The 26221-nt window shown below is 34.4% G+C and overlaps 2 protein-coding genes across 2 annotated transcripts; both read left to right on the top strand.

Moving 5' to 3' along the window:
* The first annotated feature begins 7115 nt into the window (after nt 1-7115).
* LOC143584006 (alpha-glucan water dikinase, chloroplastic-like) lies at nt 7116-12334 on the top strand. The gene is made up of 8 exons (XM_077066164.1): nt 7116-7367; nt 9878-9919; nt 10273-10373; nt 10483-10561; nt 10926-11017; nt 11100-11253; nt 11745-12080; nt 12182-12334. The coding sequence occupies exons 1-8, from the start codon at nt 7116-7118 to the stop codon at nt 12332-12334; spliced, it is 1209 nt and encodes a 402-aa protein (XP_076922279.1).
* Nucleotides 12335-12493: 159 nt separating this feature from the next.
* LOC143584002 (alpha-glucan water dikinase, chloroplastic-like) lies at nt 12494-21449 on the top strand. The gene is given in 25 exon segments (XM_077066161.1): nt 12494-12861; nt 12972-13109; nt 13193-13281; nt 13422-13510; nt 13513-13555; nt 14152-14314; nt 14535-14624; nt 14987-15172; nt 15334-15396; nt 15462-15521; nt 15623-15682; nt 15760-15912; nt 15993-16076; nt 16799-16975; nt 17081-17187; nt 17516-17729; nt 17826-17929; nt 18430-18562; nt 19198-19323; nt 19406-19516; nt 19833-19931; nt 20039-20212; nt 20854-20946; nt 21055-21170; nt 21245-21449. Coding segments are annotated over 25 exon segments (2988 nt in total). The 5' UTR covers nt 12494-12750.
* Nucleotides 21450-26221: the final 4772 nt, after the last annotated feature.

The following is a 26221-nucleotide window of genomic DNA, read 5'->3' as shown; positions in this document are numbered from 1 at the left end:
TTTAAGAAATCCATATATCATTTTATGCAAATGTGGACTAAACTCCAATTTAGTACAATTGCCTGTTAGTTACTGAATGAAGTCATGATTTCTACTCAAGTGAAGAGCAAATTGAAAGGAGAATTTATACAATTGTTGAATAACAATTATTCGAGCTTCATTTAGAGAAGGCAATAAAAGGAATAACTAAAAGTTTTGTCATTGCTTATGAAGTGTGAGATAAATTTAGCATATCTTCATTGGTGGCAAAAAAGTGAGTTGTTATGTTGATAATAATTTCACTCCATTTTAATTGTTTATTGGTAAGCTCTTAAATATTGTACAATATTGTTTTACAGGTATGTATCGCTAATTGATTAATAAAAAGGACTTCACCGAAACATCTTCCAGAGTTTTTGCAAATGATTATGTAACTTTAATGGTTGTTGTGTGGTCGTTATTGTGACGAAAATAGAGGATGATCATGAACGAGAGGGACCGTGAAGTGATGGAAGATTAGAAGTGAACAAACGATGAACCCATGAATTGCTGCCGTGTCATTCCTTCGCTTTCACAGTCATAGAGCTCATACACGGTAAGTTATTTTTATTTTATGTTTCAGGTACTTGATTACAAACTTGCTTGTTTCATAAATTTGGAGTATGATGTAAGTTCCTTTGTTATTATTTATGATTGTTGGTGCTATAAAAAGAAATTGTATTATGCTTGTTTATGGTTCATTGGGCTGGGTATTGAATTTCTGGTAAACTAGTTATCTTAATATGTGGTGTTTACTATCTTATAGGGTGGGGTCGGCCTGACGGTTTTTAGAAATAAGCAGTGGCTTGCGGATCTGAATGGAGAATGGTCCGAGCAGAATGAGATTGAAAATGCAGAAAGATCAATAATGTAAAGTAAGCACCTAAACTCTGGAAGAGGAGATCATCCGCTCAAAAATGGATTTTTTCCTAACATGGGCTTTAACTGATTATTCGAAGAAATGTACAACATTCACCTTCATCAAATCCGAGCAAAGCCTCTCTGTTTATTTTGTACAACTTACTTCAACGAGGGCATATAGAAATGCAATATACTTATGTAGTATTCTTCATCATTTTTATTTATTTTCTTTAGGAATAATTGTTGTAATTGCATTTCATATTAATCTACCCTTTATTGGTTCTCAATAAGAATAATATGTTTTTGTGGTTTAAATATTTTGTGATTTTGAAATTTTATTGAATTAGGGTCCTCTAAAACAAGCATATTAACGTAAAAAATGATTGATACCTAGAAGGCTAGAACTAATTTTTAGTCTTTAAAACATCTTTTCTGAGACTGATTTGATACGAAATCACGAACCTAGTGAAACGTATTAGGGACAACATAGAGATGTATGAAGACTGTTTTTTAGTCCCTAAAGCTGTGCATTGGGGAATGAAATGTCATGGTATACGATACTGATTTGCAGCCGGTAAAGAAAAGTTTTGGGGACTAAAATACGTGGTACTGGGAAACATATTGAGGACTGAGTTTTTATGTATCAAAGACTAAGCATTAATCCCTATTGGTTTCAGACAACGGGGGCTGATTTTTAGTTACTAAAACCACCATCTAGGACTAGGCATCTGTCATTAACTTGGGACTGGCAAATCAGTCTCCAATAACCTTTTGGTACTGATTGAGAAGTATTAGGGACTAATTTTTTAGTCCCAAATGCCAATCTTTTTTGTAGTGTATACAATATTTAGAACTTACATTTTTATTTTGTATAAGGTCTGACATAGATGTAACAAATGTTTGTGGTTTTAAATTTATGTATCTACAATCCTTAACGTATAGATCTCAACAGTCTCGTGTACAGGTCAATCACATAAATCAATTAAACATCGTCAAATTTACATGAGTTTATGTTCTTCTTTATCCTTTTGTTTCATCCTCACATTGTCGAGCACACATAACTTATGTTTTTACTTGATAGAAAAACTCACAACTCAATTAATAAATTTAATAAAAGGTAATCTTGAATCCGTCATTAGTAGTGTTATTTTATCATACATTAAACATTTAACACTAATAATATATAGTACAACTAAACTATGATCGAACACTATGCATTTAAAAGATTCGTCGTTGACATTGAATATTCGAACCAGTACAAAGGGTTTACTTTGGAATGTGATTGTAGCATTAAACTTTTAATAAAGTCCACTAGTATAATAATAAAAAAAACATGTTAATTGTCGATTTGAACATTCCACTGTGAAAACTGGAAGAGTAAAAATACTATATTGGTTATTAAGTATTAGAATTTAACTAGATACTATGTTGAAGAACAATGAGTGTCAATAGATCGAGTTGATACACCTCATACGTGTCTAGATATAGGGTCGGAGTAAAATAAATCAGTTCTTACTAAGTAAGTCTATACAATAGTTAAAATTTACATTTTATTTATTTTGCATAAGGTCTAGTATAGATGTAACAAATGTTCATGGTTTTAAATTTTTGTATATACAATCCTTATCGTATAGATCTCACCATTCTCATGTATTGTCAATGGCATTAATCAATTAAACATTGTCAAATTTACAGGAGTTTATGTTTTTCTTTATCCTTTTGTTTCATCCTCACATTGTCGAGCACACATAACTTATGTTTTTACTTGACAGAAAAACTTACAACTCAATTAATAAATTCAATAAAAGATACTTTTGAATCCTCATTTGTAGTATTATTTTATCATACACTAAACATTTAACACTAATAATATATAGTCCAACTAAACTATGAACACTATTTTTTTTCCTAAGATTCGTCGTTGAAAATGAATATTCGAACCAATACATAGGGTTTAACTTGGAATGTGATTGTAGCATTAAACTTTTTATAAAGTCAACTAGTATAATAATAAAAGGGTGTTGCTAAACGTACCCCCCTCCTATCCATTTTTACTAACCATACCCCCTCTCTCAAGTTTTACATTAAAACGATTAAGACATTTTTGTTGTTTCTTTTGTCATTTTGTTATCTTTTATTATCATTACTATTTTTAAAAAATCATATTTTTTTTCTATTTTTATTTAACAATTTTTTTTTTCTATTTATCTTTTTATGTATATTTAAAAGCATTTAAAAAAACAAAAACATTTATTTTCTTACTTAGAAAAACGTTTTTTTTAATTAAGAGATAGTTTACATTCTTTTATAAAGAATCACATTATTTTTTTTAAATAAAATGTTTAAAATAACATACAACATGATAAACAAATTTGGCTATTTTCTCATATAACATTAATCGCATATATCCGAACCTAACAAAAAAAATTCAAATTGTTTGAATACATTTTATAAAAAAAGATAAAAAAACTAGCTAGAAAAAGTATATAAAACTTTTCAATTCATGTGAAAAAAATAAACAAACTTTTAAAAGGTCTTAAAGAAATAAAATAATAAAATCAATAATAAAAATATATGAAAAGAGGGTGAAACAAAAATAAAAGCTTAATAGTTTTTTATTTGATATTTTGAGATAATTATAAAATAAAATAAAATAAAATAAAAGGGAATAACATGTCAATTACAAATGTTTAAGGTAAATGATAGTTCAGTGGGAGTGCATGATTAACAAGGGAGAGGGTTATGTTTAACCTGACCCTAATAAAAAACAACATGACAATTGTCGACTTAAACACTCTACTGTGAAAATTTGTAGAGTAAAATACTAGTTATTAAGTATTTGAATTTAACTAGATACGCATTACCTTATAGATTTATCATAAAAATAATCATTAATATTTAATATACAAAATATAGTTAGTGAACCTGGTTTGGTAAAAGAAAAATAACTATAGTTAGTATGGAACTCCATAGCGGATGAAAATATCCGCCCATTATCTATTTTGTAATTAAAATATTATTGACCGGATAAAACCATAACATTATCCGGTAAAGAAACCAATAAAGGAATAGTCATTTCAGGAAATCTTATTTTAGAAACCTCATTTAAAGTGACGACCCATAACTAATTCATTGACGATATATAAACAAATTGTCTTTTTAGAATTGACAAACGTTCATAGTTTAAGAGTTTTTATTTTGAAATATATGTTTATATAGAAATTGAAATATAACTCTCAAAATATATACATTTAATGTAATGGTGAGCCTATGTAAATATTAATTTCACAAAACTTCAACATTTGATTCAAATAATATATTAATAATTGCTGGCTTTCATTTGTTATGCTTTTCTCATTTGGACTTTCATTAGTTCGTTTGAAAAGTGTCGCTTTCGTTTTCACTGAACGAGGCTAGAAGCGAATTGTGCCCTTTTGTTTTCACTGAACGGGGCTATTAGAGACTCACGGAATGATTAAGAAAGTTAGTCCCTCATTCTAGTATTCTTTTACCCATTATGGTTTTCATTCGTTTGTTTGGGCTTTCAATCGTTCGTTTGAAAAGTGAGGCTTCTGTTTTCACAGAACGGGGCTAGAAGCGACTGGTGGCCTTTTGATTTCACTGAACGAGACTATCAGAGACTCGTGGAATGATTAAGGAGGCTAGTCCCTCATTCCATCTTCTTTTACTTGTTGTGGTTTTCATTCGTTCATTTGGGTTATCATTCGTTCGTTTGAAAATTGTGGCTTCTGTTTTCACTGAACGGGGCTAGAATCGACTGGTGGGCTTTTGATTTCTCTTAACGTGGCTATCAAGGACTCGTGGAATGATTAAGGAGGCTAGTCCCTCATTCCAGTCTTCTTTTACTCGTTATGGTTTTCATTCGTTCATTTGGGTTATCATTCGTTTGTTTGAAACGTGTGGCTTCTATTTTCACTAAACGGGGCTAGAATCACCTGGTGGACTTTTGATTTCACATAATAGGGCCATTAGGGACTCGTGGAATGATTAAGGAGGCTAGTCCCTCATTTCAGTCTTCTTTTACTCGTTATGGTTTTCATTCGTTCGTTTGGGTTATCATTCGTTCGTTGGGAAAGTGTGGCTTCTGCTTTCACTGAAAGGGGCTTGAATCGTCTGGTTGGCTTTTGATTACACTTAATGGGGCTATCAGGGACTCATGGAATGATTAAGGAGGCTAGTCCCTCATTCCAGTCTTCTTTTACTTGTTATGGTTGTTTGGGTTATCATTCGTTCGTGTGAAAAGTGTGGCTTCTGTTTTCACTGAACGGGGCTAGAATCGACTGGCGTGCTTTTGATTTCACTTAAGGGGCCATTAGGGAATCGTGGAATGATCAAGTAGACTAGTCCCTTATTCCAGTATTCTTTTACTCATTATGGTTTTCATTCGTTCGTTTGGGTTGTCATTCGTTCGTTGGAAAAGTGTGGCTTCTATTTTTACTGAACAGGGCTAGAATCGACTGGTGGGCTTTGATTTCACTTAACGGGGCTATCAGGAACTCGTGGAATGATTAAGTAGGCTAGTCCTTCATTCCACTCTTCTTTTACTCGTCATGGTTTTCATTTGTTCGTTTGGGTTAGCATTCGTTCGTTGGAAAAGTGTGGCTTCTGTTTTCACTGAACGGGGCTAGAAGCGACTGGTGGGCTTTTGGTTTCACTTATCGGGGCTATCAAGGACTCGTGGAATGATTAAGGAGGCTAGTCCCTCATTCTAGGTTTCTTTTACTTGTTATGGTTTTCATTCGCTCGTTTGGGTTATCATTCGTTCGTTTGAAAAATGTGGCTTATGTTTTCATTGAACGGACAAGAAGCGACTGCTGGGCTTTTGATTTCACTTAACGGGGCTATCAGGGACTCATGGAATGATTAAGGAGGCTAGTCCCTCATTCTAGTCTTCTTTTACTAGTTATGGTTTTCATTCGTTCGTTTGGGTTATCAGTCATTCGTTGGAAAAGTGTGGCTTCTATTTTCACTGAACGGGGCTAGAAGCGACTGGTGGGCTTTTGATTTCACTTAACGGGGCTATTAGGGACTCGTGGAATGATTAAGGAGGCTAGTCCCTCATTCCATCTTCTTTTACTTGTTGTGGTTTTCATTCGTTCATTTGGGTTATCATTCGTTCGTTTGAAAATTGTGGCTTCTGTTTTCACTGAACGGGGCTAGAATCGACTGGTGGGCTTTTGATTTCTCTTAACGGGGCTATCAGGGACTCGTGGAATGATTAAGGAGGCTAGTCCCTCATTCTAGTCTTCTTTTACTCGTTATGGTTTTCATTTGTTCGTTTGGGTTATCATTCGTTCGTTTGAAACGTGTGGCTTCTGTTTTCACTAAACGGGGCTAGAATCAACTGGTGGACTTTTGATTTCACATAACAGGGCCATCAGGGACTCGTGGAATGATTAAGGAGGCTAGTCCCTCATTCCAGTCTTCTTTTACTTGTTATGGTTTTCATTCGTTCGTTTGGGTTATCATTCGTTCGTTGGAAAAATGTGGCTTCTGTTTTCACTGAACGGGGCTAGAAGCGACTGGTGGGCTTGTGATTTCACTTAACGGGGCAATCAAGGACTCGTGGAATGATTAAGGAGGCGAGTCCCTCGTTCCAGTCTTCTTTTACTTGTTATGGTTTTCATACGTTCGTTTGGGTTATCATTCGTTCGTTGGAAAAATGTGGCTTCTGTTTTCACTGAACGGGGCTAGAAGCGACTGGTGGGCTTGTGATTTCACTTAACGGGGCTATCAGGGACTCGTGGAATGATTAAGTAGGCTAGTCCCTCATTCCAGTCTTCTTTTACTTGTTATGGTTTTCATTCGTTCGTTTGGGTTATCATTCGCTCGTTTGAAAAGTATGGCTTCTTTTTTCACTGAACGAGACTAGAATCGACTGGTGGACTTTTTTTTTCACTGAACGGAACTATTAGAGATTAAGAGACTCGTTAAATGATTAAGAAGGTTAGTCCCTCATTCTCGTCTTCTTTTACTCGTTATTGGCATAAATTGGCAACCTCACGTGCCATAACATAAAATATTGTGGGCATAATAAGTCGCAACCACACTTTACTAAGATATTTTCATTTTCATTTCATTTTATGCACAATGCATTTGCATCAGATCACCGGTAAGCACTAATCACAAGCTCATTCATCCAAATTATTCAAATGCAATTTATTAATAATATCAACACTGATCATCGTTCTGTTAGGGTTTGTTAGACATTGAATATGAGCAATAACTCGGTATCGTTACGGCACGGCTTGCTTCTGCATCAAATCAAAGCCAATGCTAATGCTAATGGAAACACGCTGATGCAAGCTCAATCGATTTCTCACATACGCAGGTTTTCATTATCATTATTATTATGTAACGATTACTTCCGTCGTCAGAGATTGAGCCTCCGGAAATCAAATTCGAGGACAAGTCGTGTGTTGTCCGTGTCTACACAAGCAGTTTTAGCCACTGATCCATCTTCTAAGGTTATTATTATTATTATTATTAATTGTTCAGGATTTTTGATTATTTAGTGAACTGGTGATGAGTTTGACATGTTTAGTGTATCTTAGTTTATGAAATTCATCTAGTTATTTATACTGTTGAGCCTAGTTGAGCTCGCTCTCGGCGCAGCTTGTTTACACCTCTATATAAACCACAATGCATGTATCTATCTACATACATACATACATACATACATACATACATACACACACACATACATACACACATCTTTGAAAAAAACATGAATAACTGATGAATTTTTCTAAACTTGAGCTTGGATAGTGAGTTGTTTATTCAAGCTAGAGATCAGCTCGTTTGTTATTTATTAATTAATTTATATATGTTTTTAATTAAATTTGTATATTTTGAGAAAAACTTAAATGAGCCTAAGCTCGGCTAAAGCTCGTGTAGTACCTTAAACGAATTCGCCGACGAGAAGTTGTGTGGTGTCTGCGTCTACACAGACAGTTTTAGCCAATTATCCATCTTCTAAGGTTATTATTATTATTAATTGTGCAGGATTTATGATTATTTAGTGAACTACTGATGAGTTTGACATCCTTAGTTTAAATACTGTTTAGCATTGTTATCTGTTGTTTATGTAAAGTAACCTAACACATAAATGATGTTTATTTGAAGATGTGTATGTAAATGTAAAGAGAGACACATGCATTGTAGTTTATTAGGAACGTTAACGAGCTGCGCTGAGCGTGAGCTCGGCTCGTTTTGAGCTATTTTTGTAAAGCTTGAGCTCGGATCCTGAGTTGTTTATTCAAACTAGAGCTTGGTTCGTTTATTATTATTATTATTATTATTATTATTAATTAATTAATTGATATACGTTTTTAATTGTTTTTATATATTTATTCATTAATTTATATACCGTGTAGCATTGTTATCTGTTAAGAAATTTGATAGGAGTGAACTAGTGGCAAGTTTGACATGTTTAGCATACCTCAGTTTTTAAAATATTGTAGTTATCTATACTGTGTAGCATTGTTATCTGTTAAGAAATTTGGCAGCAGTGAACTAGTGGTGGCAAGTTTGATATGTTTAGTGTATCTCAGTTTTTTAAAATGATGTAGTTATTATACTGTTTAGCATTGTTATCTGTTATTTATGTAAAGTTTACCTAACACAGAAATAAACTTGGATGTTTATTTGAAGATGTGTATGTATATGCAGAGAGAGATACATTCATTGTAGTTTATTAGGGGTGTTAACGAGCTGACTAGGCTCGAGCTTGGCTTGCTTTGACTTACGAGAGCTCGAGCTTGGCTCGCGAGTTGTTTTTTCAAGCTCGAGCCCGGCTCGTTTGTTATTTTTTTAATTAATTTATACGTTTTTAGTTAAGTTATATAGTTTGAGAAAAATCTTAAATGAGCGTAAGCTCGGCTCAAGCTCGTGTAATACCTTGAACGAGCCAAAGCTCGGCTGTGCAGTGTGAAATTAGTACATACAAGTCCAAAAGAGGTAAAACTTAAAAATACACAAGGCTTGTTAAGGCTCGACAAGCCTAGACGAGCTTCCCATAGGACCCATACAATGCTCGAGCTATAACTAAAGGAGCTTTGTTCAAAGCTCGGGCTTGGCTCGAGCTTGAAAAAGCGCAGCTCGTTTCGAGCTTTTTATCGATCCGAGCTCGAGTAGCTCACGTGTAGTTTGGCTTGTTTGCTAGATCATATAAATTGTTCATATGATCTAGCTAGCCTTATACTAACAGTTAAATCATGAACATATCAACATCTCTACAAAGACATTTTCTAGCTGAATTTGGTAAAGGAATGTGCTGCTATAGGCTGTAGCTGGAAAGGTTAATATGATATTTGACAAAAAGGTGATTTCATAGCACTCGGAAGATGATTTTTTTTTTCAGGATGTGATTTGATTGCTTACAGTACATTACTAGGTTGCTTCAGGGGTGTTTGGGATTGCTTTTTTAAGCAACTTAATCAACTTACCGAAAACAACTTAGTTTCACTCCTTTAAGGGTAAACTTGTAATTTTGAATAAGAAGAATACTCAGATTAATAATCAGATTAGCATAATCACTTTAGCAAATAAGGTGTTTAAATAAGCAATTTCAAACACCCCTAAAGGTCATATTATAGGATTAGACCCATAGAAAAGTCAGCTCTTTCTTTTTATCCTCTTTGGTTCTCTAGACCCTCAATTTTCATTATCTTCTGAGACTTTTTCTGCATTATGTTTGAGGTAAAGATAATGCAGTAGGTAACATTTTTTAAACTCAGGCCATAAAAGGATCCCTTAATATTTCATCATCTTTTCTAAATCTAAATGAAACTCATGTTTGTTGGGATTGTTCTCTAACATTCATGAACTCTAATCTACCTATATTGTCCTATCGAGCCTTTACCACTTAAACTATAGATACAAGTCATACAACTACTATTATTTTGAAATGTTTTACCTTGAGACATATAATAGTAATTAAGATGAACGATTTGATAAATTCTTATTTCTGTTACAGGTGGGAGGGAGGTTCAAACTGCAAGGAGATATTGAGATGCAGGTATCTACTTTTTTTTTTTTTTTTTAGAACGGCGACTTTCTTATATTTAGGCTACCGCGCTCTCCAAATTTGGAGAGCCCCGATGCCACACTCTGGCCAGACTATGTTGTCTTAACCGGGCCCACGCTGGCTTCAGAGTTTGGCTTGGGCGTTCCCCCGGGAAACCATACCGCCGACTACCACTTGACAGCCGTTGTGCCACCACAAGAGTGTAACTCTCTGGCGTAACACACGGTGGGACTACTAATTATGAAATAACGACTATATACTTGTTAGATTTTCACTGTTTCAATGAATAGTAGATTTCATAGATTTCCATGTACTGAAACAAGAATCCATTCGTAATTTTACAGGTTGATGTACAAATTTCTTCCGTTGCCCTACTAGAAATCCAGATTACTAATGGTACTGACAATCTATATTTACATTGGGGCTGTACACGGAATAGAAACGAGTAGGTCGTTTTATGTGAACGTAGTTCTTGGTTTTATCATGTGTAGACGCAGTATTTATTTAAATGTTTCCTTAATATTTTCCATTTTTGTTATTTTGTTGTTTTTCAGGAAGTGGGTACTTCCCAGCCGCTGTCCTGAAGGGACTAAAGTATTCAACAACGAAGCTCTTAGAACCCCCTTTCTGAAAGTAGGTTACAACTAAAATATGGATGATGTATTCGGTCTCGTTTATATCAATACCAAAAACATACTGGAATGTTGTAAAATAACAAATACATCTTAGTATTTTACATCAACTCATTACTTTTTTGATAAATTGTACGGTTATTTTGTCATTCAATGTTTATAAAGGAGGTTTTGTAATCAGTCATGTTTTTGGAATAAACCAGACCGGATGCATTCTTGAATAACCTGTAAAGTAGTTTCAATACATGGGTGGCCTTCGCATACATTATCCCATTATATATATGAATTACACCATGCTTATATGTTTGGTGATATTTTATTCTGATTGGTATGATGAATGACATCTATCTGTTATTTTCTTATAGTCTGGTTCCAATTCCTTCCTGAAAGTAGAGATCAATGATCCTGCAATTGAAACTATAGAGTTCCTAGTAGTTGATGAAAGACAGGATAGATGGTAAGTATCTTTATGAGGTTTGTTGGGTTTGTAGTTCATATTTTATTTCACATCATATTTCATGGGCCCCAACCCAACGTAGGTACAAAGATAATGGTCAAAACTTTTATGTCAAGTTGCCTCCAAGAGAGAAGCTAGTTTCAAATGTCGTAGTTCCTGAAGACCTTGTACAAATTCAAGCATATTTGAGATGGGAGAGAAACGGGAAACAAACGTATACTCCTGAACAAGAAAAGGTTATTTTTTACAACATACAGATTTACATGGAGCAATCTAACCATTTTGTTGTTAAAAGGTTTGCTTTTGAACAAGTTTAAAAGCAATGCTAGTTTGGAACTAGGATAGTATGCACCCTACAAAGCATGCATAAACATAATATTCTAGGCACTAACTAAATATACAGTGGTGTTTACTATAAGCTACACGGTACCAACTAAATGTCTAAATGCAATTTATTAAGTTTGGGATTTAGCATTTTTCTTTGAAGTTCCATCTTAAGCATCTGCTATTGCCTTGGTACTTTTTCAAATTTAGTATGAATTGTATGAAAACCTAATATGTCATTAGCGTTGACTCAAATAACTCAATGATCTGTTTAGACACACACTAAAAGTTATTTCCAAACATGTTTTGATCAGTTACACATACTAGATTACCTCTACTCACTACTTTCTATCTTTTGTTTTCTTTGTTTTGTGCTTTTAGCCAACTTGATGCATTATAACAGAAAGAATTTGAAGAAACAAGAAAAGAGTTGCAAAAGGAACTTGAAAAGGGTAATTCTCTTGATGACATACGAAAGAAAATTACCAACGGAGAGATAAAAACAAAGGTTCTAAAGAAGGTAGTGAAAGAAAACCTCACTCCAGAAAGAATTAACCGGAAAAAGAGGGATGTAATGCAACTTCTCAAGACACCTACTCCAGTCTCTGCGAAGGATAAAATCTCTATAAAACAAAAAGATTTGTCTGCGCTACAGATTTTCTCTAAAGCAATAGAAGAACAAAGTGGCACTAATATTCTGAACAAAAAGACGTACAGACCTGGTGATAAACAGCTTTTGGTAAGATCACTTATACACTTTGTTTTATTACTGTTACCATCAAGGAATGCAGTTTCATTATAATATTTAATGCTCTAAAAACTTACTTGTTGCCTCTTAAGGTACTTGTAACAAATGATTCAAGTAAAACCAGAGTTCATTTGGCAACAGATATGGAGGGCCCACTCACTCTTCACTGGGCATTGTCAGAGAAAGCTGGGGAGTGGCTGGCAAGTTCCAGAATTTTCTTTGTGATTTATATTGCTACCAAATAGAGAAAATTGACAAACTATCCAGACACCACTAACGTGTCATACCGCCGATATGACACAGAAAAATGGTCATATGGGTGCATGCAAATCATGCGGCCATATAACCTATTTGATTGACACATGCCATATAACCTATATGGCATGTATGACATCATATGGCCCGTATGTTGTGACAACAGGCTGGTGTACAATTCTGGAGGTGGTGTTTGTATAGCAGCACCCATTTGTAGATAGTAAATACATCTTTTTAGTAACTTGACTTTGGAAAGCTTATCTCTGCTAAAGGCATCAATCATAAAATAGTCATTAAAATTCTGCATGCAATAACTGCTTTAGGAAAACAATCTAAATGTTTAATAAACTATAGAATATTAACAGTTCTCATCTTTTCAATAGGCTTATACTGGTGATAACTTATTATGTACATATTGCAGGTACCACCTGCAGATTTGTTACCTGTAGGTTCCATTTCCTTAGATAAGGCTGCTGAAACACAGTTTTCTATCTCTGTTGATGGTGCTAGTAACAAGGTTTGCCTATAGAAAGTTGGTCTGATTCCTTTTTAGATTACTTTTAACTAAAGTTAATTGTGTATTACTATTATTATTTTAATTACTATTTTCAATGTTACATATTGCAGATACAAACTTTCGAATTAAATATTGAGGATGGTATTTTTGTGGGCATGCCATTTGTTCTTCGTCATGGTGAAAATTGGGTTAAGGATAATGGTTCTGACTTTTATGTTGAGCTGACTGAATCCAAGAAGACAATAAAGGTTTTTCTCTTGCTTTTGTAAATCAGGAGTTTCTTTACTTCATTTTTTTTAATTACTGTCAATTTATATTTTACCTCATGAAGGATGCTGGTGATGGGAAGGGTACTGCCAAGGACTTGTTAGACAAAATAGCATCACTGGAAAGTGTGGCAGAACAGTCTTTTATGCACAGGTTTTTCACTTGAAATTTCTTTTATCTACATGAACAAGTGGATTGATGAGCTGTATTAAATTGACATGATTATCCTCTTGCTTGTTATCTTAGATTTTTAGTCACTAACGATAATTATGTGTTCTGCCTGCTGATTTCAGATTTAACATTGCGGCAGATTTAATTGAAGAAGCCAAAGATGCTGAGGATTTAGGTCTTGCAGGAATTCTTGTGTGGATGCGGTTTATGGCCAAAGACAACTAGTTTGGAATAAAAACTACTGTGTAAAGCCACGGTAAATCTTGTAGGCTCATACATGAGGTTCTTTCTGGATATCTTTGTCCCTGTCTTGCTTATGGGCTACCTGTTTTGGTGAAACCACAATAACCCTTATTTACGACTGGGGACCGTCAATCGGTCAATGGATCTGAATATCTTAACGATGATCCAGCTGAATGGATTGTGATCTGACCCATGATCCAACTAACTAAAAGGTATAAAAACGAAGGGCAAGTTCCATAGAATTTCAACATACTTTTCAGAATGATCTAATTTGGTAATTTTATTTTTTATGCCCAACCTGGTAGTTAAAATTATGACAATGGTCTATTTTGGCAATTAAAGTTTTCTGTTGCCTCTATTTGGTACTTACTTTCTTACACTATTATTACCTTTCTAGCCAATTTCAAAACTTTAAATAACAAGTTAGGACATTTTCTAGAATTATAAAAACAGACTATTTTGAATAGTACGCTGCTAGTCTACATAATTTGCTGAATAATAAAAGTTATTCGTTGGTTCATGTAAATGGATTTGTGGGATCAGATCTTGATCGAGTTCAAGACCCAACCCTTAAGTTTCGCATGATTTTCATTTCTATGTTTGGTGCAGTGAGATTAGCCAAGCTCAAGACCGGCTCATAGACAAGATTCAAAATGTTTATAAAAGCTATCCACAATATAGTGAGCTTTTGCGTATGATCATGTCAAGTGTTGGACGTGGAGGTGAAGGGGATGTTGGACAGCGGATCCGTGTTGAAATTCTGGTTATTCAGGTATACACAAGTTCTTTGGGGGTGCTTGGTTTATGGGTATGGGTTTGATGGAATGATGTGGATGCCCATAAAACTGAGAATTCTTCATAAGCATATAACGTTTTGGGTTTTAAAATTTATACCCATTCCACCATGTTATCAAACCCATACCCTTAACCTTTTAACTCATCAAAATTGCATAAACATAAAGGCTAAAGTTTGAATTTTTTACCAAGTGTAGAAAAACAATACGTGCAAGGGAGGAATGATGGAAGAATGGCATCAGAAGTTGCATAATAACACAAGCCCTGATGATGTGGTGATCTGTGAGGTATAGAACATGCCAAGCTGATTTATTTTTTGTTTTGTTGGGCATATTTGTCCTGTTATAATCATTATACCTTTTTTTGTACATTTAAGTCCTTAAAAGATCGCTATTTGTCACGTCTGGTTCGTTATAGCGCATTCTAATGTCGACCCAAACGGGACAAAACATTCTCAACTAGTCTACATAATGATCCAAACTGGACTAAAACCATCTTTTAATGACTCAAACACACAGATATTGTACAATTACTAAAACCGTAAGACGGGACAATAGCGAGTGTTCATTGTTAATTTATTTAAAAAATTATCCTGGAACTTATTATTATTATATTCAGAAACAATCACCTGTTACTTGTTCTGTTGCAGGCACTAATTAATTATATAAAAAGTGACTTGGACATTAGTGTATACTGGGACACACTGAATTCAAATGGAATAACAAAAGAACGACTTCTAAGTTATGATCGGGCCATTCACAATGAGCCAAACTTCACAAAAGATCAAAAAGAGGGCCTTTTGCGTGATCTTGGAAACTACTTGAAATCATTAAAGGTGGAAGTTATTATTTTGTTGGGTAAACCTCACGAAATACAAATGTATATTACACTCAGTTCTATTTCGTCCAGTTTGTCTCCTTTTCTTTTATCTATTTTTATTTCTGTACTATCTACTGTAAACTCTAAAAAACCTGTTCTGATGTCATCTTTATGCAGGCAGTTCATTCAGGTGCAGATCTCAAGTCTGCAATTTCAAATTGCATAGGCTATATATCCGAGGTAGATGTCCGCATCTAGCCCCCACTTTTTTTTTTAAAAAAACTTAAGTCCTTTATTATTGTTAGGGAAGAGGCATGGTTGGGGTGACAATAAAAGCTATATCCAGCTTGCCATCTGGTTTTCCAGTAAGTTTTCTTTCTTAGGATGCATCCACTCTGATCTTCAGGGGGGTCCATTTGGTAATTTCTTGAATTCCAAACTCTTCAACTCACAAAGGGTCATACAGGATTTGCTTCAATTTGTTCTAGAGCATGTTGAAGATAAGAATGTGGAACCTCTTCTTGAGGTGCCTGTAAATTTCCAGTATAGAAATCACCCAGAATTAATTTTTTCCTTTTAAAAATATAATTTTTTTTTATTTAGGGATTGCTAGAGGCACGTCAGGAACTAAAGCCGTTGCTTTTAAAATCAAATGACCGTCTCAAGGATCTTCTCTTTTTGGATATTGCTCTTGATTCAACTGTAAGGACAGCGATTGAAAGGAGCTATGAGGTGTTTAAGAATGCTAAGCCAGAGGTACTTTAACTAAAAGTTTATTATTATTTGTTATGTTTGGTTTGAATATATCAAGCGTGACGATTGTCCATACTCTACAGAAAATTATGTATCTCATCACTCTTCTTCTTGAGAACCTCATACTTTCATCAGACAACAATGAAGATCTGATCTATTGCTGGAAGGTAATATATCATTAACATGTCTAGTCTACATTTATTATTATTTTTTATATTAAAATGAATATTAGATTTCTACTATGCATTAATAATCATTTAAAGAAACATTAATAGCACAAAGGGGTTTGGTGTAGTGGCAACGCCCCAGGGTTCGAGTCCCTTTGTTGACCTATCCCCCCTTCCTTTTACAAGTTTCTTAAGATACCTGTATTACCCCTGGACTTTTAAGTATCACAAAATGACTAAATAACCCCTGAACGAATATAAGTCTGTACTTTTGAATTTTATCTTTTCATGTCATATTTTACTTTACACGCAATGAGCAATTTTCTTACTTTATAAACTTTTTAACTTTTGCTAGTATTTTTATTATTAATAGTGTTATCATTGTTTGTCTATTAACGACACAATTATATTAACTCTATGGTGGGTTGTTTTCAGAAAAATTAAAATAAATGTATATTTGAAAAGTCAAACTCAACACATATATTTCAATTCACAAACAAATAAATAATACCCGTCTATATAGATAATTAGATATAGCTAAAAAGGTGTGATGGATATGAGTCTATACTCTATAATTTCCTTAGTTATTTGCTAATATAATGTGTGCTGGGCATGATAATATGTACGTATGTGCATGCATGTCAATACAAATGCTAATATATAGACACACACGTACACATACATTCATATGTAATACAATAATCTGTGTATTTGTTCTGAAGGGATGGAACCGAGCACTAACCATGGTGAAAAATGGAGAAAGTGATTGGGCATTGTTTGCAAAATCGGTCCTTGATAGAACTCGACTTGCACTTGCTAGCAAAGGGGAGTTGTACCATCAACTGCTGCAACCTTCTGCGGAGTACCTTGGAGCACTGCTTGGAATAGACCAGTGGGCGGTATGATGCTGTGCAATAATTAAACTATCACATTATGATTGTTTTTTTCATCATTTGGGATATCATGTAGCTTTTCATTTTTTATTATATGTCAAAATCTTGTAGGTAAGCATTTTCACAGAGGAAATGATTCGTTCTGGATCAGCTGCTTCTTTATCCTCTCTGGTTAATCGAATTGACCCAATTCTCCGCAGTGTGGCTAACTTGGGGAGGTTGGTCTTCTTGCCATTTGTTTAAGTTTAGGGTTTTGATTTTGGTGTTTGTGTGTGTTTTTAGTGTATGTTCTTGGTGTTTCAACAATTAGATTTGAGCAAACAAAGGCAATAACTGAGATTGTATACAAAGTAAAAAAGGGCAATAAGAAACCTAAATTAATACATGCCATCAATTACAAATTTCAAATCCAATATGAAGCGTGCCACATCAACAGAATTTTGCGTAATCAGTTTTCCAATTTTAAATACTCAACGTCATGCCATGTTTAAATGAATCATTCAACCATAAACAAGTTCCTAATGCAACATCACTTCCTGTGGACAGTTGGCAGGTTATCAGCCCAGTTGAAGCTGTTGGATATATAGTGGTAGTTGATGAGTTACTTTCTGTTCAAAACAAATCTTATGAAAAACCAACTATTTTGGTGGCAAAGACCGTAAGTGGAGAAGAGGAAATTCCCGATGGTACAGTTGCTGTATTGACACCTGACATGCCAGATGTCCTATCTCATGTTTCTGTTCGTGCAAGAAACAGCAAGGTATGTAAAAAAAAGTTATTGAAAGATTTAGATTATTATTGTAGCGATATTTACTTTGTAATCATATTAAAATTGTTGAAAAATTGTCATTGGCAGGTATGCTTTGCAACATGTTTTGATACTGATATTTTAGATGATCTTCGAGCAAAAGAAGGGAAATTGTTGAACATAAAACCTACATCAGCTGATATTAGTTACAGGTAATTAATAATATAGGGTTCTATATTTATTTTGGAGTTATGCCCAGCAAGTTATGTAAAACTTCTATTGATCTTCAAATATACTGATTATCTCATTGTCAATAGTAGAGGTGGCAAGATGAGCATATTGGTTGGGTTGGGTAATGGGTCAAAGTGGATTTTTTTCAGTATGGGTCAAAATGGTCCGGTTCAGGTTCCTAGAAAGCCTTACAATTTATAAAAACAATAAGTATTGCAATAAATATGATTAAAAAGTATTATAATTACAACAATAAAGATACACTTTTGGCGACTTTTAACCCGCTTGATATGCTCACATTTTTGCTAATCTTTTTATATGACCTACTTACATTTAAAACAACCTACATTGACCCGGTCATAGTTAAATAGATTGAAATTGCGCCTCTATTAAATAGTCCTAATTATGCGTTTTAAATCAAATGAATGCATGTTATAACAAAAGAGCTTACTCTATTTACCTTTGCGTTATATGATTTGAGTGAGGTGAAAAAAGAAAATCTAGCACGATCAAATAACTTGGAAGAAGTCGGTCCATCATCAACTTTGCAATTGATTAAAAAACAGTTTAATGGCAGATACGCTATATCGTCTGAGGATTTCACTAGTGAAATGGTAAGGCTTACAATGTCAATATTTACATTTTTATTTAACAACCAAAATATACGCGTACCTTGTTCCCATCAATAGAACAAACTGTGTGAAACAGAAACGAACATTACATTTTTTCATGATTTTGCAACCAACTTTCATTATATTATACCAAGTTATGCAACTCATACTCTCTTCATCTAACAAATCATGTTTTCTAGCTGATTTTCTTATAAGTGTTGACATGGCATCTTGTTTTTTATTTTAGTGCATATGTGCATGCATTGCCATGTGATATCTGATGTGACATTTTATAAAAATGTTATTAAATAAAATTTTGGAATATTTGTGTCTTTGAAACTGTTATTAACTCCACCTTTGGTGGGCCACTAATCGACATGGGTCATATACGTGTTTTATTCCATGTGGCATCTGATGTGGCTGCTGGCATGGCATCCACCAGTGCCACATCAGCAATTTAGTGGTAAAATCTGTTAAAATGAGGCTGGTTGTTAAATTTGGCTACAACTGGTTTATTTTTGTGTTTAACTAAAAGTTGGTTTTTGTTTCTATTTCATGCGATATGCCTTGCACAATATATACACTCTGTAATTATATCAGAACTAAATTTTGTAACTAACTTTTATAATATTAACAAGGTTGGAGCTAAATCACGTAACATTGCATACCTTAAAGGGAGAGTCCCATCTTTTGTTGGCATCCCTACCTCAATCGCGTTACCTTTTGGAGTTTTCGAGAAAGTTCTTTCGGATGAGCTAAATCAGGTATTCCATTTATGTATAACTTAGATACTCTTAGCATTATGTATACATCAAAAAATCATGTAACATTAAACTAAAATCATAGGGAGTATCGGAAAAGCTGCAAATTCTGAAAAAACAGTTGGAGGCGGAAGGAACTGATGTCCTTGGAGAGATTCGCAAGAAGGTTTTGGATCTTTCTGCGCCGTCTCATCTGGTAATATTTTTTATTCTTTGAGAAGTTACAATAATAATTAGTTAGTTACTTGTTTGATAAAAAAGGCAAATATAATAAGATAGCAACTTATGTTCACTTTCGTCACGACATGGTCGCTGTGCTATTCTTTATAAAGGTTTAAAGAGCATGCTGTTATGGTCATTTGGTAATTATCTTGATGACATGACATACTCGGTCATTTAACAAGTTTGAATATCCTTGAAGATATTTGTTTTTTTTTTCCGTGAAATCTTTAGCGTAATGCTTACATCTTTTAACAATAATATTATTTCCAATCATACATGCATTGCTTCAGGTAGAAGAACTAAAAGTCACAATGCAAAGCTCTGAGATGCCATGGCCCGCTGATGAAGGTGAACAGAGATGGGAACAAGCATGGCTGGCTATAAAAAAGGTTAGGAAAACTCGTTGATTACAAAATTTATGCTATTGTATAATGGGCCAGTTTTCATATAAATGGTGTTGCATTTTCACTTAAAATTTGCTTGAGAGATGTTTCAGGTTTGGGCTTCAAAATGGAACGAGAGAGCATACTTGAGTACAAAAAAGGTGAAACTAGACCATGAATTCCTTTGTATGGCTGTCCTGGTCCAAGAAATTATAAATGCTGATTATGCATTTGTTATTCATACCACCAATCCGTCAACAGGAGATTCATCAGAAATATATGCAGAGGTTCGTTAAATTGTTTCTTTACTTGTTGGTTGACCTGAATTATTAAACTTCTTATAGATAGTTAGTGTGTCAAATATGATTACCAAATGCATATTATTTTTATAATAAGGGCAATGTGCACGAAGTTAAAAAGGATTAAAATAAGTTTTTCATGATTTTATCAATTTTTTCGCCCATTTTTCAAAAATATTGACGACACTTCTTATTTATCATTTTTAGTGTATATGTGACATTTAATAATTATTTTTTTAAATATGAATTTTAAAAATGATCATTTTTTCAAACTTTTAATTAAATTTATTAAATGCGGTTTTTTGGCCCTTTTTTTGTTGGTGATATGTATGGCATCAAGTGCCACCTTAGCAATTATAGCCTTACAGGTAAAATCAAATAAAAATGAAATTGATTGTTAAAATCGTTAACGGATTGTAAGTTGGTTCTTAAGGGGGCTTAAAGCTCGTTTCTATTTTGTTGGTTGCTATTTACACCAAGTATATAGTTGGTTCTATAAGGCTCGTTTCTATTTCGTTCAGTTTGCACTTTAGCACTAGTTTAAAATGTAAAAACTAAATACACTAAAGGTAAAAATTGACATTCAATTTACTACAATTCGCATTAATATTAAATTCTTAAAACTATAGGTTGTAAAGGGACTCGGAGAGACTTTGGTAGGCGCTTACCCGGGTCGTGCTTTGAGTTTCATTTCCAAAAAAGATAAACTTGATTCCCCGAAGGTATACAATACACAATACATTACTATACAATGTTTTAATCTGTATTTTTTTAAAAATATAATACTGATGTTATTCTCATAAATGTTCAAATCATACTAATATTTGCAGGTTCTTGGTTACCCTAGCAAACCCATAGGCCTTTTTATAAGTAGATCGATTATCTTCCGATCCGATTCCAATGGTGAAGATCTAGAAGGCTATGCTGGTGCAGGGCTTTACGATAGGTCCGCTTTGCTTAAACATGAACCTTTTTTCATCTTATAAGTTGAATATAAACCAATGGACCTTTTTGTCACAGTGTGCCTATGGATGAAGAAGACAAGGTGGTGGTTGACTATTCTTGTGACCCGTTGATCGTTGACGTTGACTTCCAAAAGTCAATCCTCTCGAGTATTGCCCGGGTAGGTGATTGTATTGAAAAGTTATATGGAAGTCCTCAAGACATCGAGGGTGTAGTATGTGACGGGAAAATCTATGTCGTTCAAACAAGACCACAGATGTGATCCGAAAACTGATCCTCGCGTTGGTCCTTAAAGTATACAAGTAAATAAAATGTTGTATAGTTATAGACCTATAGTATAAATGTGTTGTACCACAGTAATTGGATTAATGAAGAAACATGACTAGAAACAAAATTTATCCACGATAAAGACAGATTAAAGTAACATCATTCGGTCTATAGTCGGTTGATTAGTGTTTTGTTTAGGTTCGTGTTTAAATGACTAGGCTATTATCTTGTTTGTTTTTTGTTTTCTAAAACCTCAATTATCTTGTTTTTGAGTGAACCGATGTTTTCATCTCTTTGGAGTTTGGTTTGTTCAAATTTGTCATTTCAGTCCAAAAGTTTAAAATTTGTTATATTTGTCCCTAAGGTTTCATTTTCATTGCCACTTCGACCTTTTTGTTAACATATATTGGACTGAAATAGCAGATTTTAACAAACCATAAGGACGAAAATCGAAATCAAAACGAAACCTTATGAACGAAAATTGCAATGTAAAGAATCCTTAGGGATGAACATAGCAAATTTTAAACTTTTAGACCGAAATAGTAAATTTGAACAAACGACGGATGAAAACCGCTGTTCTCTATCTTGTTTTTTCTGTTTGTTTTAACGGGTCATCGGTTCATGAGAGGAGACTATCGTATCGGTTTCTTTGGGTCTTCTTCTTTTTTGTTGTGTTTGTTTGGCCAGTCCATAGTTTTGTGTGTGTGTATGTGTCGATTTATTTTGGTGCAACGCCCTATCTAGTTGTTTACCAGATAGTTTTTTTTTTAAATAATATAGATGTCGTTTTGAAAAAATCTCGATTACTTGATATTGGGTTGACTTGGATCACATCAACTCCGAGCCCACCCTCAAACAATATTCTTACTTACTCTTGATTATATAAGCTAAAATTTACAATTCATCATATCAATCATTTTTTTTATAAATTAATATAAAAGAGAATAAATAAAATGCATAAAGACTTACAACAAAATTTGTATTGTAATATGTATGATAAGAAACTGTAATGTGAAAATGAGATATTATAGCTCAAAGTCGACTCCACTTGTAATTAGGGGGCTCTCCACTTATGAGTTATGACTAACAAAATAAATAAATAAAATACATAAAGAAAAAAACTTATGTTACTTTGTCCTTGAAGTCTTTTAAGAAAATGTAAAGGCAAGTCTTTTATGTTACATACACTTTATAATAAATTCCTATCATACTTGTGAATAAAAATAGTTCTAAAAAGCCTGAGAAGGTAAATTCCACTACCACTTACTCCACTCAACCTCTTGTATATGGTCAATTCCTAGTGCCCACTTCCACTCAACCTAATGGAGCCTTTCCTTTCTTTCATAAGGGAATCAAGAATCAAAAGACCATTTTGACCACCTTATCCCTTTTCATTTCTTCTTGTCAACTATACACTCACTTGTCTTATTATCCATTTTACTTACTTTAGGACTAAGGGGTTGTTTGATAGCGCTATATCTGAATCGGTCAAATGTAGAGTGTGTTTGGTTACACATCTTTAAGCTTATGGAGCTTATTAATGGTTAAGTTTTAGAGAGATGTTGAATTATTCAGAAACTATCTTTTAAAAAGTCACACTTCTTATTGATTCAACACAAAATTACCAAACAGCCCCTAAGACATATGCTTATTTAGAAAATAAGAGAGAAACTAAATAATTGGTTAACAAAGATGCAAGTGGTCACGTACCTACTATTAGGGGTGTTCAGTCACTTTCGACAAAATTCTAGGTTGGACCGTTAAAATATGCTTTTGAAAACAACAAATCGAGCCACACAGGTTGGGTTGGTCGGCCGGACTGACGGGTTTTGACGGTTTGAAACAATTTTTTTCATTTCCAAAAGTATTACTTTGTATTAATATATATGCATAATTACATGCTAACAAAGAAAAATATATAAACAATAAATGTTAAATGGTTGGTTTGGTTTACACGAGTAATTCCACATTCCAAACCGAATAGAACTGCTAAAAAGGCCAAACAACAAAAACCGAAGCTTAAGTATGGTCTCAAACAGCCGACTTACTTTGACTTAGCTGGTTTCAACGCTTTATGAACACCCTTGATATACATAACATGACTAATGTTACATGGAGTCATGCTATACCCTTTTATCAATGTATTAGTGGAATTAAACAAAATGTCGTATTTTTCTTATGGTTTGGGTATGAGGACGAGGATAAGGACTCAATTGCGAGTGCTCCAAGAACATATGAAATATTATGCAATAAAGATGTAAATATGTGCTCATAAAATCTTGAATAAACAAGAAATAATTACTGTCTAATAGAATGGTGGGTGTCACTCTAACAAGGAATGAAGGAAATGAGGAGCAATAACTTGTGTTCATATGGTGTAGTTGACATGAGAGGATGGTGATCCAATGTCCATGGCCCATAGAGATTATTCTCTAAGCATGCTAAAGTGGGGAGTTGAAACATTCTTACACCATTCTAAGTCACTTGGTCATGTGTGTATATATAATTTGTACAAAAGGGAACATCTTAAAGAGAAAATATGCACAATATACCTCTTTATATATTATCTTTTTATTTTTGCATATTGCTACTTCAAAAGTATAAACTTACACCCAAAATAAATACAAATAAAACAATTGTGCATCACCCTATATGTATTTATATTTTTCTTAAAAGAAAAACTTGATAAAAAATATTGTACATTTTAAGTCCTCGCATGAATTACCTCTTAAAAGTTGTAAAAGTGCATAGCATCCCGCGAATGACTAGGTTGTTTTGCGAGAAGCTCATTTAGCTAAATCCATGAATTTTACGTTACGTTTGTATCATGTTTTTATACCGTGTCAGAATTTTCACATCCAACTTATAACACAAAATCTTAGATCTTCATTTGTTATTTTGTTTATAATAAACAAACATACAATTATACTTGGTCAAAGGGTTCAAGCTAGTGTCCAACTATCTTGATATGTTTTGGGTCTTTCAATTCAAAACAGTGAAACACCAACATAATTTCTTTCTAAGTTTAAACTATTTGAAACAATTTTATAAGTTTTAACTTTCTCAATGGTGTTAATAAAATGTAATAGACATAATCATTACCTAACAACATTATACATTGATGGTCAGAAACTTTACCTCTTTCCCATTAATCTATCTCCTTTAGGCTGAGGGGTGTGGGGGGCGCGAGAGGGGGCGCGAGTAGGGGCGCCAGCCAATAATATTGTGACGTGTGGCAGAGAGAGAAACTTGATAAGATGGGTGTTGGTAGTGGTGCTCGCGCCCCGGGGCATGGTGTGGAGGGGCGCGAGAGGGGGCGCGAGCGGTTTTTATTTTTTATTTTTTTATAAATGTATTAAAAAAACGTATTATTAAAAAAACTCATAAATTATTTAAAAAAACACACATTAATTAAAAAAACACATTAATATCTAAAAAAAAAATTAAAGTACTAAAAAAAAACATTATTCTTATTCTTCGGCTTGGTCTTCTTCGATCAACCTCTTCCGGATACGTTCCTTTTGTTTTTCCATCAGCATTTGGTCGACCGGATTTAGGTTACTGAAGTCTCTTGTAAGGAATTCCAAATCTCTCATTCTTTTTTTTTCCTTTTTGTCATTAGAGACCACCTCCATGGTTTTGTTGAATTTATTGAGGGATTCAACAAGATCGTTGATGTTTACGGCTTCCCCCTCAGCCGGTTTTTTGCCCCTGGCGTCCCTTCCCAATGGCCGCCTCCTCGGCGGTGAAGACGTTTCCTCCCCCGCAACGTTTAGGTCGAATCCAACCCGGCAATCCGACCCGGCGGAAGTGCTGTACGCTCCAGACGAACTAGTTTTAGTCCGTTTCGGCCCTACTTCCGCATCAACGTCCGGCGCCACCAGCTCAACCCACTTAGAACACCTTCTCAACCTCTCCCACACCTTTACATCGTCCCACGTCTTCATCGTCCCATACCTCCGCAGGCACTCCTGCCTCCACTCTTCGACAGTGAAATTATAAACCGCCAAATCGTCACTGCCACTTGGTCTCATACGACCGGCGTTCCTGTTGAACAGATTAGTAAACAAGCCGACAAATTTTCTGATTTCGGTCCACCGACCGAAATCATATCGGCGTTCCGCTCTGTACTCCCAACGAGCGAATAGAACGTCTCCCTAACCTTTGTCCAAAAGACCTTGCTCTTTTGGTAGTCCGCTGCAAAATGCATAAATAAATTTGTAAGTCATTTAACTTTTTTATTTAACTTTTTTATTAAAAATCATTTTTAAAAACGTTAAAACAATTACCGCAACGCCGATCCTCAGAAGTGACTATCCAAGCCCGACACAGGGCTTCCTTCTCATCCGATGACCACGGAGTGATTTTCCGTTTCGTCCTTCCGGTCGAAGCCGAACCCGACCCGTCCGTTGCAATTTGTTTTTTTCCGGTGGACGCGTCTTCTTTGTCCCGCAGCTTCACCTTCTGGTTTTTGTGTCTCCGGAACTACAAAGTTAGGAGACGGTTGTATGTTGGATGGTTGAAAGCCGGATGGTTGTTGCGACCCCGAATAAAACATCGCTTGGTCCGGTGCCGACCATAAATCCTCGTAACTGTAATCTGAATCTAGGTTTGGGTACCAATTTCCAGCCATGTTTTTAAAAAAAGGTTTGGAAGATGGGGTGATTTTGGGTTTTGGGTGTGGTATGTGATATTGGTATGTGATATTGGTGTTGGTTTGGGTTTGATATAGGTTGAATAGAGAGAAAAAATCGGGTTTGATTTTGG

Source organism: Bidens hawaiensis, unplaced genomic scaffold, assembly GCF_021521415.1.
Source record: "Bidens hawaiensis isolate Kalapana, Puna unplaced genomic scaffold, B.hawaiensis_p1.1 tig00032764_1, whole genome shotgun sequence".
NCBI lineage: Eukaryota > Viridiplantae > Streptophyta > Magnoliopsida > Asterales > Asteraceae > Bidens > Bidens hawaiensis.
The sequence above is the reverse complement of the archived record's forward strand: the minus strand, read 5'-3'. Positions and strand labels throughout refer to the sequence as shown.